Genomic DNA, 14,189 nt, shown 5'->3' on the forward strand with positions numbered 1-14,189 from the left:
ACCAAGAGAACAAAAGTATTACATCTTCATAGCACCACTCACACAATTGAACATTGATGAGTATAATTTCATAGGAAATCAAGTATTAAGATTTTATAGAAGAATTGTACGAGATTATTTAACTAGAAATTATACAGCATCACATACATTAAAGAGTTGGTTTAGTGTTGCTAAGGGTGAAGAAAAATACATATTTCCATTTGTTGATCAAGCAGATAAGATATGGAATTCTTCAATGGATTATGAGATTGCAGCTATTTATCCATATGTTCTTCCACTATTAAAAACTGTTCCTGTTGATGATCCAAACTATAATATGGCACGTAACTTATTAGATACACTTGAGTTGTTTATGCCAGTTGATGATCATCTTATTGGATCTACCTCATTGATCAGAGAATTTATTGGAGGAAGTGTTTTTGAATAAAAATTAAAAGACTTCTTTTTGAAAATTATTATTATTTTCATCTTTTCTTCTTTCTTTATTTGTATAATAGGAATTTATTTTATTCTCTTTATAACAAGTAAGAATGGAAGAACTTAATTTATATAGAAAAAGGATTAAGTAGAATAAAATAAGTATAAGGAAGAAGGGTAATGGAAAGAAATTTTATTAATTAAGAATAAAAAAAATCATTGAAATGAGAAAAAAGAACAATTTAATAAATGGAGTCAGAAGCAAATAAAGTTATGGACTGAACAGGTCAGAGAAAAACAAAAGAAAAAGAGATAAATAAGAAAATAAAAAGAGTCTTTATGATAAAGAAATAAGAGAGTATTAGAACAAATACATCATAAAATAAGAAAATGCTTTGATTATAAAGGTTTAAGTCAAATAAAAATGAGAGAAATAAAACAGAATAAAAAAAGATAAATAAAATGGGTTAATTGAAATATTGGCTATAGAATAATAATAGTCTCTATACTCGTTGTCATCTAATTCTTATTTTTTAACTTACAACAAAACATAAATCATAAAAATTTAATTCATGATTATTAATTTGACTTTCTTATAAGTTAGCAAGATCATTATCAGGTGTGGTAGTCATCATTAAATTCAAATTGTCATGAAGATACTTAAACACTCCAGGTGTTAAGAATGCAGGTGCTGTTGGTCCAATTCTAATATTCTTAATTCCAAGATATAATAATGCTAATAAAACAGCAACTGCCTTTTGTTCATACCACGAGAGAATAAGGTGTAATGGAAGTTCATTTACTTCACATTTAAATATTTCAGCCAATTTCAAAGCAACAACAATTGCAGAATAACTATCATTGCATTGTCCAAGGTCGAGAAGTCTTGGAATTCCTTCAATATCTCCAAGTTTTTCTCTAAAAAATCTAAATTTACCACAAGCACAAGTCAATATAATACTGTCCTTTGGAATCTTTTGAACAAGTTCAGTATAATAATTTCTTCCTGCCTTAGCTCCATCACAACCTCCAACAACAAAAATATTTTTAATCTTACCTTCTTTGATTAATGAAACTAATTTATTTGCTGTTTTTTCTTCAAGGATAGCGTGATGACTGAATCCAGTAGTTACAGTATCTTCTTTCAAATCATCAATAAACCCTTCCATTTCTAATGCCTTCTGAATAACTGGAGTAAAGTCTTTATCATTTCCAATATGAACTAAACCATTAAACCCAACTTCATTCGTAGTGAATACTCTATCCTTATAACTAGGTAATGGTTTCATTAAACAGTTAGTAGTAAATAGAATAGCACCAGGAAATGTTGGGAATTCTTTTTGTTGATTTTGCCAAGCAGTTCCAAAATGACCAACAAGATGTTTATATTTCTTTAATAACGGATATCCATGTGCAGGAAGCATTTCTCCGTGTGTGTAAACATTAATTCCTTTACCTTCAGTTTGTTTAAGTAATAAGTCTAAATCATGCAAATCATGTCCAGTAACCAATATGCATTTTCCAGCCTTATGTCCAATTAATACCTCTGTTGGTTCTGGATGTCCAAGAGTATTATTTGCTTCATCTAATAATTTCATTGTTTCAAGTGACCATTTACCAACTTCTAATGTTAAATGAATCCAATCTTCTAATGTCCTTTCTTTACCATCATAACCAGCGGCTAATGCAACTTGGATAAATTCAAAGATTTGGACATTATCTTTTTTCAATAAGTGTGCATGACATGCATAAGCACAGATTCCTTTTAATCCAAAGACAATTGTTTGCATTAAACTTTGAATATCTTGGTTGTCAGTCCATTTGTTTGGTCTTTTGTCTGACATATGAGTTTCAATATAATGAGCAACATCTTCAACATCTTCTACTCCATTTAACTCACTTTTTGGTAATTTTTCCATTAATTTCTTACGTTGAATAAAAACTTGTTCAACAAAATGTGAAATATCTTTTTCACTAAAGTTAACATTAGTCAAAGTAGAGAACAACGCTGAACAAGTAAGGACATGATATTCATTATCTACTTTAATCCCATTTTTCTTTGCTTTTAAAGCAATAAGAGCGTTCATACGAAGGGCATAAATGAGTACATCCATAGTATTAGAAACAATAGGTTCTTTAGTACAAACACCACAAACCGTACAGCCAGTACCTTTAGCTGTTTGTTCACATTGATTACAGAACATCTTCTCCATTTTTATGTTCTTTTATGATTCATAGGTATCTTTATATATCAAGTCTACTGACGAAGTAAAAAACTCTTTACATTTCTTTTTCGTTCTATGGCAAAAAGAATTCCCTTCATCGATTCTAATCAACAAATGCCTATATCTCCGCTTTGTAATATAATTTACAATTATAATTTAACATATTAAGAAAGTTATCATCACTTTCTTGAAATTACTAAGTTTGTGTTACCTAAATTGCTTCTATTTTTTCGTTATTTTTCTATTGTTTGGTCCTCATTATATTTTATGGTCACATTTACTTCAATTAAATTTATCACTTTACAAATCTCCCTCAAGTTACTAGTAACAAATTCATAGAAGTTTACTAATTTTTTTCAAAACTTTTGTAACTTAAATACTCTCAAACTATTAATTTAGAACATATATCTATACACCTTCTTCTCTTTATTTCCTTCATTCAACAGTCTTCATTTCACAAGCCCAAATGATATATCAAGAATTAGAAATTATGGCAACAAAATTCTAATACTTTGTTCAAAGGTCTCACACATCAACTTGCAAACGATAATTTTTAATGAAAAGAATATTTTCACAAATAAAATAGACCACGTAAGAGTAAATGTTAAAACAAAATTGTTTCAACAAAACGATTCTTAAAAAATTAATAAAAAATACTCAAGAAATTTACCAAATTGTCGAATAATTCCAATAATTATTCTTCCTTTTTAAAAATTAAATCTTTATTTTCTTAAAAGAAACTGTTTTATTAAAAGTAAGTAATACCATCTGTTTTTACCAAAGATTGTTTTTTTTCAAAATTTGAATTAAAAATTTTAAATGATATTTATTATTTTTAATAATTATCAAAAATTTATTTATAGAGTTGTTTTTCTTTTTTTTTTTTTTGTTTTTCAATAATTCAATAATATGTAACAACAGAAAAAAACATTTTTAAAGAGAGACATAACACAAATTTTTTATTCTTTAAAAGAAAAGTAATAAAAATAAGGTTATAACCTAAATTCAATAACTTTGAAACGGATTTTCTTTTATTTCAATTAAATGTTATTGTTGTTCAGGAAGAACAAACAGTTCTGGGTTATCAAGTGGATTTGCAAGTGCTTCAGCTTGTTTTGGATAAACTTCAGATAATTCATTTTTCCATTCTTCAACAATACTTTTAGCTAATTCAGGAGGAAGTCCATAAGTAACAGCATACATTGCAGCTTCAGGGTATCTAGTTGTTTTTTGTAATATTTGAACACATTTTTCTTTTAATTGCATGATATGAGCACAAACAAATGCGATATTCCAAATTTCTTTTTCTTCAGTAATTTTCAATAAACGTTCTATTAATTCACCATCATTTAATGCAACACCAAATAATAAAATTCCACTCCAATCATTTCCTTTAAACATACAATCAATTGCTTCTTCTATATCATCATTATCTAAATATAATTTAGTTAATTCTTTCCATTGATGATCATCATTTATAATATCTGCCATTTCTCTTGCTAAATCAATTTTATGTAAACTGACTGCTAAATCAAATTTAAATTCTGGATCATCAGAAATACTTAATGCTAATTCTGGGTATTCATGTTGTTTTAAAAATAATGCAGCAATACTTAATGAATCTTTAGGAATTTGAGCTAAATATTCTTCAATTTTGTTTTCATCTTTTCTTAATACAGCTGATTGGAATACTAATAATGAATGAAGTAATTTATAACTAACAATATTTTCTCCTTTTAAATCACTAAGGAAACATCTATTTTCTTTAGGTAAATATCCAAGTAAATACATATTATTTTCTAAATGAGTAATAATATTACAAAATGCTCCAACATAATAACATAATGAATTATTATGGTTAATATAAATAAATGCATCTCCATACCAATTTCCTGATTTAACAGTTTCTGGAATTTCAGAAAGTACTTCAAATGCTTCAGTTAATCCTTCTTCTGGGACATTTTTATTTTTATTAAAATATTGTTGAACTATTTCACTATTATATTTTAAAATATAATAATTATCATCTGAACAAATAGAAACAAGTTCTGTATCTGACCAATAAAGATTTTTAGCAATAATTTGAATATCAGTAATAAATTGTCCTTCCCATGTATATAATGATAATGAATCTCCATATTTTAATGTTAATAAATTTCCTCCAAAAATTCCATCAGGACTAATTTCTTCTTGAATATTGATATTAGTCTCTTCAAATTGTTTATTAAATACTTTAATATTTCCATTCTTTTCTAATACAGCATATCCTCCATTATCTGACCAAACAAATTGTGAACAATTTCCATATTTAACATTTCTCCATGCTAATGTTGTATAAATAATATAATCAGAATCTCCTACAATTGCTATAAATCTACCATTTGGTGAAAATTGAATATTTTGTGGAAAAACATCAACAACTCCAAGTTCTTTCATTGGAAGCATTAATATTTCTCCATCACTTGATTCAATATTTTTAGCATTATACATAATAGCATCTTGTCTTTTTGTCATAATAATTTTTCCATTTCCATCCATAGAAATAGTAGGTATATCAGATCCAATCTTTACTACTAATGTTCCTTGATCTGATCCTATAGCTAATAAATTACCATTAAATGCTAATGACCAATTTCGTTCAAAATCATAATTTAATACTCGTTCAATTTTATTAGTTTGAATATTCCAAATTCTAATTGTTGAATCTTCTGATGCTGATGCAATAATTGGAAATTCTTCATGACATTTAATACTCCATACTACATCAGTATGTCCTTCAAATTTATTTACACATGCTTTAGTTTGATAATCCCAAACTCGAATAATAGTATCTTCTCCTCCTGATAAAAGATATGGTCTTGTATCATTTATTAAATAACATACACAACATACTCCTGCTTCATGACCTTCTAATGTAAAATGTGCTGAATTACTATTTAATCCCCATATTTTTACTGTTCCATCTAATGATCCTGATGCAAAAATATTAGGATCTTTTGGATTTAATGTTAATGACATAACTGCATTAGTGTGTCCTTTAAATACCATAACTTCAACAAAATTTTGTTCAAAATTAAAACATTTAATTGTAGTATCATCTGAACATGTTAAAATATATGGTAATGTTGGATGAATAATAATATCTCTAATATAATCTTCATGTGCAACAAAACTTTTTTCTAATGTCATTGTATTATAATTATATACTCGAATCATCATATCATCACTTCCAACAATAATCCATTCTTTACGAGCAACAAATCTAGCACTTCGAATTGGTTTATCACCAATATCAACAGTTTTTACAATAGATTTAGTTTGATAATTTAAAATATAAATTGTTCCTGTATGAAGTGCAGCTAATACCCATGGTTCTTTAGGATGAAAATCAACACATTTAACTCGTGTAGATTTAGTACTAACTTTTCTTTTGATCTCAAATCTTGCCATTTCTTTCCTCTCTATTCATTTTTTAGATTTTTTTTTTATTTTTTATATTTTTCTAAATCTCTTTTTTATTTTTTAAAATTTTCCTTTTTAAGTTCATTTTATTTCTTATTAAATATAATTTTTATATATTATTTTATAGTTATTAAGATAAAAATAATTAAATTAAGTGGTGATGATTTTGTTTTTCAGAATCATATTTATTTCTTAAAGAAAAATGAATTACTTTTTAGAATGACTTTGTTTCAAGAACAAGAGAAATGCTAAGATTCCACAAAAGATAACAGATCCTGAAAGAATGAGATTTTGAGATAAATAAGTATATTCATGTGTCTTTTCATTAAAGACAAACAAAAAATTAACAAATCCAAATGTCTCTGGTTTAAACTTTTCTTGTGTTCTTACTATTATAATTAATACCTCAATTACTTTAATAAATAAATTAAAAAAAAACAAACAAAAAGGAATTACTGTTGCTTTTGTAATATTTCCATTAATCACATCAAAATTAATAGTTGCATTTGTGAATATAGGAATTCCATTTTGATGAATTGGAATATATGGTGTTATTATTCTTCCATTTTGAAATGAAAAACGACTATACAATGAATTAATTTAAATAAATAATAATAATAATATATACACAAACATTTTGAACATATCATTATAAAAGAAAGTTACTCCTAAATCATTTAATGAAAACTGAGTTCGTTCACCAAATTTTGGTCTTGCACTATATGGTAATGGTTCCCATTTATATATTACATCATTTGTTTTAACTTGATATTGTGTTGATATTGCTTCTCCTTTTTGATATTTACCAACACTTAAACAAATAAAGACCATTATAATCAATAACTTCATCTTTGGTCTGTATTACTTTTTAAGTTTATTTTTTCTTTTTTCTTATTTTCTGATATATATAACGTTAATATTCTTTTTATCAAAAAAAATTTGTTTTATAATAAATAGAATAAAACGAACTAAAGAACTGAAAAAAATGATTTTTTTTTGAAATGAACCATTTAATGGGACAGTTACCTGAAGTATTAACTAATGATTATTGTCAAAATATTATTAGAAGAATGAAAGAAAGAGAAGGGAAATTAGTAGGAATTCCTCATAATTTAATTATTGATATATTAGTTAAAGGAACAGAATATCTTCGATTAACTGATAACTTGATTAAAATTGAACCTGAAAAGAAAGATGATGATCATTATTTCATTATTGTAGGAGATTTACATGGTCAATTTAATGACTTAATTAAAATTTTTGATAAATTTGGCTATCCAACAAAACAACACGTTTATATTTTACTTGGTGATTATGTAGATAGAGGAGTTGATGGTTTAGAAATTTTAGTTACAATGAGTATTTTAAAATTAACAGAACCAAAATCAATTTACTTTTTAAGAGGAAACCATGAAAGTTTAGCTATGAATTCATTATATGGATTTACTGATGAAATTAAATCTAAGTTTCCACAAGATTATATTTCAATATTAAATGTTTGTAGTGAATTTTATAAATCTCTTCCTTTAGCAGCAGTAGTTGCTAATTCTGCATTTTGTGCTCATGGTGGAATTTTTTCAAGAAATGAATTAACACAACCTGGATTTATTGAAGAAATTAATAGTATTGATCGTTTCATTGATGAAGACCCAAATAATCCTATATCATTATTTAATCAATTATTATGGTCAGATCCTGAACTTGCTGATGGTTTTAAGAAAAATGATTTTAGAGGTGTGGGGATTGTTTGGGGATCAAAACAATCAAATTTATTTCTTCAACAAAACCATTTAAAATTTATTATTCGTGCTCATGAATCACCTGAAGCTCGTTGTATTCGTGTTCGTTATAGATTAGGAGGAATGCAAGACGGTTATGTTCAAGACCATTGTACTTGTGAAGGTGGTGCATATACTTTGTATTCTGCACCTTGTGATAAAGTATGTATTCAAGGAGTAATACAACCATGTCTAGGGGCTGTAGCAGTTTTGTTATACCCATACAACGAGTTATGTTTCCAACAATTTTCATGAATAGAATGTCTATGACTGTCTTAAATCAAATAGTTTTATTTAAATAAGGTTTTCCTCTTATTGTTAATTTAAAAAAAGAAAAATTTTTTTTAAGCTGTTGAATTATTTATTGCTTTCTTTTTTATCAAAACTTCTTTTTGGGCTTATAAACCAATTAAATTGGTTTATTAGTATGCCAAGCCTCTGTTCAGACTCAATCTTCACAAGGGTATCAGGTTTGAGAATTCTATGATCATTAACTTCATAGAATCCAAAATCACTGTGCTTTAACAAACTCCCTGATGGGAGAAGTGTATAGAGCTCAGCCTCTTCTATTCCTTTTGGTTTTTTTGCTTCTTTTATTCTTTTTGGTTTTTTTGCTTCTTCTGTTCTTTTTTGTTTTGCTATTTCTTGAGATGGTGGTTCATTTGTGTGTTCACTTGAAACATTATCACCAGGTATTGTAGTATTTTTGTCGTTGGTTAGACTACTAACAAAGCCTTCAGATGAAGTTTCATTTAATGCTTCAATAAATGAGTCACTCATTTGATTATATTTTTCAGTTTTTTTTTTTGTTTATAGATAAAAAAAAGAACCTTTTATCAATGCAGAATATACAACAAATTTTGTTGCCATGGCTATTGAGTAATACCATAGAGTCTTGTAAAGAAAATCAAACAAGACACAGGTATTCAAGTTCAAAGAAAAGAATGAATGAAATAACAATAAAATGTATAATAATAACTATGATAAAAGAAATAACAAGAAAAAAGTGAATAGAAAAAGAAGAACACAAAGAAAAACAAATAAAAAACAAGGCAAATATAATGATAACAAACATTATACAAATAAGAAATCTAAATTATTAACAATAAATGAAATTAAAATGAAAATTAAAAGAATAACAAGAAAATGGGAGAAAGGAGAATATTCAGAAATACTTAAAAAGTATGAAGGTAAAGAAATGGTATAATATTCTCCAAGAAGTATATTCAATAAGAAAGAAGAAAACACTAGAGAAAAACAAAGAAGAATTCAAATAGAAAACAAAAGATTGGAAAAGTGAAGATATTAAAACAATCGAAGAAGAAATCAAAAACAAAAATCGAAACAAAGAAATGAATGATAGATGTAAAACTGCAAGAATAATAAATGAAAAAGAAAATAAAAGGAAAACACAAGAAAAAGAAGAGAAAAAGGAAGAAGAAGGCAACAAATAAGAAATCAACACACTTCAAAATAAAATTAAAGAAATAGAAGAAACTATTAAAGAACTTCAAACAAAAAAGATGGAAGAAGAACGAATCATTTCAAATGAAATGATTCAAAAAACACGAGAAACAGTCAGGAAAGAGATTGAAGAAGAAATAAAAAAGATTCAAACACAAATGAACAATATTTAAACTACATGTAATGAAATAAGAAAAGAAAACTCTAAATTAAAGGAGGAAAATAATACATTACAAGGAAAAATTAATGAAGCAAATGGTAGAAGGAACACAGAAGTAGGAGGTAAGGATGAAACCATCCTCACGCTCCGAGCTAGCTATGAGAGGCTGAAGAAGGGGTGAGCTGGAGAAGAAGAAGGCTGATGAGCTGGAGAAGAGTGGTGAGCTGCTAGAGAAGAACATAAGAGATAAAGAAAACCAAATCTCTGTATATCAAAAAAGTGCGATTCAAAACTATGAGATTGCAGAAATAACAAGAGAAGAATTAGACCATACACAAAGAGAAAATGAAGAACAAAAACAAATAATATCAAAACAACAAGAAAGTATCGAAAATTTTTTATCCAAAAAGGAACTGGAGAAGAAGAAAACAATGACTCTAGTGATAAATATACAACCAATATTGAGAACATCATCATCTGGGACAATACAAATGAACCAAACTACCCCTATGAAAAAGACAATTATGGAAATAAAAGAAGAAGAGAGCAAAACACTGAATATCAAAAAACAAGAAATAATAATCAACCAAGAAGAGAAGAAAACACAACAAATCAAACAAATAGAATTTTAATTGATATGTTGTATTGTTTTGAATTAATTTGTTAAATAAGAAATTAAATAAGAAATTAAGAATGAAGAAATAAAATATAATAAAAATAATAAATATTAATGTAAATAATGATAAAGAATACATTAATAATATTAAATTATCACATAGAATAAAAGAAACAACTAAAAGATATATTAAAATGAAAGTGAACTCCATCATAGAAGGGAAAGTAGAGTGTAACCCAATAATAAAAAACATTATCATAAAAAATAACTCTACTGATATTGATGATGAATATCTTAACTCTATCATCACTCAACTTAAAGAAATGAAGATAGATAAATGTGTAAATATTAATTACTACTGGAAAAGGAAAGAAGCAGATAAATTAATTAGAGAAATAAATAATAAATGGGTATGGTCAGCAGAATAGAAAATCTGCAAGAAGATATGAAAATGATTTCAATGTGTATGTATTATTATCTCCAAAATAAATTCATAGGAGATAAATTTGATGAAATAAAAGAAATCATAAGGAAAATAAATAGATTAGAATATCTAATCAAGGGAATGGTACAGAATAAAATGTATTATGAGATTAAATGAACAAGATGCAGATGAAATTAAAATTAAAGCACAAGAAAGAATAAAGTACCTAAAATATATGATGATAATGATTAAAGAAAGAATTAAATTTAATAAGAATGAAATTATCAGAATCAATACAAATAAAATTATGTTTGATTCTAATAACAAAATCAAAAGAAAGAAGAAAGACCCACAAAATGAAATATACCCAAATAACGATATTACTTTAGAATATTGGAAATCGTTATATGAAACACAGGTGATATTAAATAGAGAACATTTGAAAATAAATCAAATCACCTCGTGGAATGAAAGATACAGGAATTATGATAGTGTCATCATCACAATGGATGATTTAAATTTAAGAATGATGAAAATAAGTAATTGGAAAGCACCAGGTATTGACATTATATATTTGTATTATTGGAAGAGAATGTCATCATCAAGAGATTCCATTCTTAATATATTCAATGAATGGTTAAACTTCCCAGAAAACATCCTTCTAGACATGGTAAGTGGAAGAACTATATTAATCCACAAAGGAGATGATAGGAACGATGTCACTAATTATCGTCCTATCAGTTGTACAAATGTAATAATGAAAGTATTTACCTCCATATTAAAAGAGAAGATTCATAATAGAATTAACATGAATAGTGAATCATTAAAAATTAGTAAAAATCAATTGGGATGTAAACTGCAATCTCTTGCTGCTAAAGAAGGATTAATTAACAGTTATATGTTAAAGCAGCAAAAAGAAGAGAAATACACAAAATATGTAGAGTCATATTATGACATTAAGAAAGTATATGAATCAGTAAATCATGAATGGGTAATAGAAACACTTAAATATTTTAATGTAGAGGGAGTCATCATAGACATTGTAGAAAGTATGATGAACAGATGGAAGATATTCATAAGATATAAATATAATGAATATCTAGGATGTATTAAATTGATGAATTTTACAAGGTGATTCATTATCCCCTCTACTCTTCATCATCAAAATGAATATAATTTCTCAAATCATAGAAGAGAAGTTCCTAAAATCAAACAATACATTATATATGGATGAATTGAGAATAATGACACAAAGTAGTGAAGAAATGGGAACAATCAACAATGAAATTAAAGAAATAATAAGTGGAATAGGGATGGAAATGAAAAGAAATCAGGAATGGTATTAAAGAACATTAATAAAATACCAGATGGAATGCAAAACATCCCAATAATTGAAGGAGAGGACTTGTATAAATATTTAGGTGTATGGCAGTCCGATGAAATTAATGATACCTTCAATTGTAAAATCATCAAAGAAAAGATGATGAAGAAAATGGAAGAGATAAATACTGATGAAAGTAGTAATAGAAGATACATTACAAGAATTAATAATGAAGTAATACCCATCTTCAGATATTCAGCATCAGTAGTAAATTGGAAGGTAACATAGATAGAATGGATTTAGAGATAAGAAAATATTTAAGAAAGGCAAAATACATTATTGTAACTCCAAAGACCGTCTATATGTCCCTATAAATGAAATGGGTGAATGATTAATAAGCCTAAGGGACGAATATGTTATTGAATTAATTAGAACAGTAATGTACTATTGTACAAGAGTGAAATAGGAAATAACATAATAGATAGATGGTATTCCAAGAAATGAATATGGAATAGAATTAAAAAATCACTAAGTCATAAAATCCCAGAAACTCAAATAGAAGAAATAATAAATGAAGGGATTGAAAATAAAAATAAAAAAGAAGTAGTATTAAAAATAAAGAAATTAATGACCAACCAATACATCAAAAAATGGAAATCAAACAAGTTGACATTTTAGAAGATAGTTCGAGTCAAAATTTGTAGATAAAACTACTACAATAAATGCATTGAAGTCCATCAATATAAAGAAAAATGCATTTCTCCAATTAACTAAAATGCAAGATGGAGCAATATTTAGTGGGTACAGGAAAGCAAAAATATTAAAAAATGAAAGATTAAAGTACTTCCCACTTTGTAAATACAAGATATCCACAGTAGAACACATTCTACTATCTTGTATTGGTCATAAAAAATCACAAATGGAGAAAAATGACCATATTGGCATCATCATATGGGAGGGGTTAATAAGAAAATACACATGAAATAATCAATACAAGAAACCCCCATATGAAACAGTGTTCCAATACAATGACATCACTATGATATTGAACAAACAAATAATGCCAAAAAGTGATGGACTATATCATAAAAGACCAGATATATATGTAATAGATAAAAAGAATAAAACTGGTCTAATAATTGATATGAATATTGTGGCAGATCATAATATTAATGGAGGGTATTGGAAGAAAAGAAATATGTATAAGGAATTGAAAAATAGGCTAATGAAAATAGAGAAATTAAAAGATGTCAAAATAATTGCAGTAGTAATTTCGATTAATGGGCTAATAAATGCGGAAAGTATTAAATTAATTAAAGAATTAAAAATCGAAATTGACATCATTAAAGAAATCAAAAACCATGTAATTAAAAACATGATGGACGTCATGGAACACTGTGGAGATCACAACCAAACATATGTAGTTGAACTACAAGACGAAGACTCAGGGACGGGATTAGTCTCCGCTGAGGCAGGAACAATAGACACAAGTTCTATTAATACTTAATTAACTACTTTTTATTAGTTTTTATTCATTTATTCTTTTTAAGTTACTCTCTATGTTTATTTGATGTTTTGTATTATAAATTATTTATTAATCAAATACAAATTTATTTAATTTATTTAATTTATTTCATGAGTATAAAGTAAATTTTTGTGGTTCAAGTGGTTTAAATTAATGAAGCTAAGAGATGATAACATTTTGTTTATCTTTATTAATTATTACTGTTGGATATTCCAATTTAACAACCAATCTCATACTATTCTAATTATATATTATGACAACACCAGATTGGTTAAATAAATTAATTAATACAGGAAGAGTATTTGAATTTAATGGTTTCATTATATTTTTTAATTATTGGTTATTGATTCTCTTTGTTTTATTCTTGTTTATTGTCGATTGAAATGAGATGTAACAGATTATTTGATAATTGTATCAATTAAATAATACATAATCATTTTAATGATATTCAAATATATTTGATTTATTTCATAATCACAATATTTAAATTTTGAAATAATTGATGAGATAATATTTCATTAATTAAATTAATATTATTTATTCTGATTTATTTTTCAATTGATTAAATAATATTAAATTAAGTTATTGAACGAGATGAGATGTATTCATTTAGAAATGTAATATATTAATAAAATATGATAATATGATAGAAACAAAATCATCAAATATATTATAATGTATTACAAAAAAAAACATGACAGATAAAAGCATTATTAATATTAATACCAATCATCACAGTTTTTTATAGTCTTGATGTTCATTATTTTATAGATTCTATATATCAGATAAATATAATT

General features: G+C 26.2%; 6 protein-coding genes across 6 annotated transcripts in view, besides 16 other annotated features; 2 read left to right on the plus strand and 4 right to left on the minus strand.

Moving 5' to 3' along the window:
• The window catches only part of EDI_144610 (uridine cytidine kinase I, putative), a gene marked incomplete at both ends in the record, with an annotated part of 1,795 nt that extends 1,368 nt beyond the window's left edge, over positions 1 to 427 (plus strand). Inside the window, one exon of the mRNA XM_001739165.1 lies at positions 33 to 427. Coding sequence (XP_001739217.1) covers positions 33 to 427 — 395 coding nt within the window. The remainder of the gene's footprint in view (positions 1 to 32) is intronic.
• Positions 428 to 605: 178 nt separating this feature from the next.
• Positions 606 to 634: a sequence feature (AT_rich).
• Positions 635 to 828: 194 nt separating this feature from the next.
• Positions 829 to 881: a microsatellite.
• Positions 882 to 1,010: 129 nt separating this feature from the next.
• Positions 1,011 to 2,630, minus strand: EDI_144620 (hydroxylamine reductase, putative; the record flags this gene model as incomplete). Its single annotated transcript, XM_001739166.1, has 1 exon — positions 1,011 to 2,630. The coding sequence occupies one exon, from the start codon at positions 2,628 to 2,630 to the stop codon at positions 1,011 to 1,013; it is 1,620 nt and encodes a 539-aa protein (XP_001739218.1).
• Positions 2,631 to 3,277: 647 nt separating this feature from the next.
• Positions 3,278 to 3,298: a sequence feature (AT_rich).
• A 131-nt stretch (positions 3,299 to 3,429) lies between these two features.
• Positions 3,430 to 3,504: a sequence feature (AT_rich).
• A 6-nt stretch (positions 3,505 to 3,510) lies between these two features.
• Positions 3,511 to 3,536: a microsatellite.
• Positions 3,537 to 3,689: 153 nt separating this feature from the next.
• On the minus strand, positions 3,690 to 6,092 carry EDI_144630 (coatomer subunit beta'-1, putative; the record flags this gene model as incomplete). The annotated part of the gene is made up of 1 exon (XM_001739167.1): positions 3,690 to 6,092. One exon carries the CDS (start codon positions 6,090 to 6,092, stop codon positions 3,690 to 3,692), a length of 2,403 nt encoding a protein of 800 aa, XP_001739219.1.
• Positions 4,602 to 4,666: a sequence feature (AT_rich).
• Positions 6,064 to 6,227: a microsatellite.
• Positions 6,228 to 6,311: 84 nt separating this feature from the next.
• On the minus strand, positions 6,312 to 6,935 carry EDI_144640 (uncharacterized protein; the record flags this gene model as incomplete). Its single annotated transcript, XM_001739168.1, has 3 exons — positions 6,312 to 6,493; positions 6,548 to 6,687; positions 6,739 to 6,935. 3 exons carry the CDS (start codon positions 6,933 to 6,935, stop codon positions 6,312 to 6,314), a joined length of 519 nt encoding a protein of 172 aa, XP_001739220.1.
• Positions 6,519 to 6,542: a sequence feature (AT_rich).
• Positions 6,698 to 6,731: a sequence feature (AT_rich).
• Positions 6,936 to 7,017: 82 nt separating the features above from the next.
• Positions 7,018 to 7,068: a sequence feature (AT_rich).
• Positions 7,069 to 7,105: 37 nt separating this feature from the next.
• EDI_144650 (serine/threonine protein phosphatase PP1, putative) lies at positions 7,106 to 8,137 on the plus strand (the record flags this gene model as incomplete). Its single annotated transcript, XM_001739169.1, has 1 exon — positions 7,106 to 8,137. The coding sequence occupies one exon, from the start codon at positions 7,106 to 7,108 to the stop codon at positions 8,135 to 8,137; it is 1,032 nt and encodes a 343-aa protein (XP_001739221.1).
• A 63-nt stretch (positions 8,138 to 8,200) lies between these two features.
• Positions 8,201 to 8,230: a sequence feature (AT_rich).
• A 9-nt stretch (positions 8,231 to 8,239) lies between these two features.
• Positions 8,240 to 8,662, minus strand: EDI_144660 (uncharacterized protein; the record flags this gene model as incomplete). Its single annotated transcript, XM_001739170.1, has 1 exon — positions 8,240 to 8,662. The coding sequence occupies one exon, from the start codon at positions 8,660 to 8,662 to the stop codon at positions 8,240 to 8,242; it is 423 nt and encodes a 140-aa protein (XP_001739222.1).
• Positions 8,445 to 8,529: a microsatellite.
• Positions 8,663 to 8,707: 45 nt separating the features above from the next.
• Positions 8,708 to 13,387: a repeat region.
• A 58-nt stretch (positions 13,388 to 13,445) lies between these two features.
• Positions 13,446 to 13,501: a sequence feature (AT_rich).
• A 307-nt stretch (positions 13,502 to 13,808) lies between these two features.
• Positions 13,809 to 13,973: a sequence feature (AT_rich).
• Positions 13,974 to 14,006: 33 nt separating this feature from the next.
• Positions 14,007 to 14,078: a microsatellite.
• Positions 14,079 to 14,189: the final 111 nt, after the last annotated feature.

The sequence above is a fragment of the Entamoeba dispar genome, genomic scaffold (genome assembly GCF_000209125.1).
Source record: "Entamoeba dispar SAW760 scf_1105229462009 genomic scaffold, whole genome shotgun sequence".
In the NCBI taxonomy this organism is placed as follows: Eukaryota; Evosea; order Mastigamoebida; family Endamoebidae; genus Entamoeba; species Entamoeba dispar.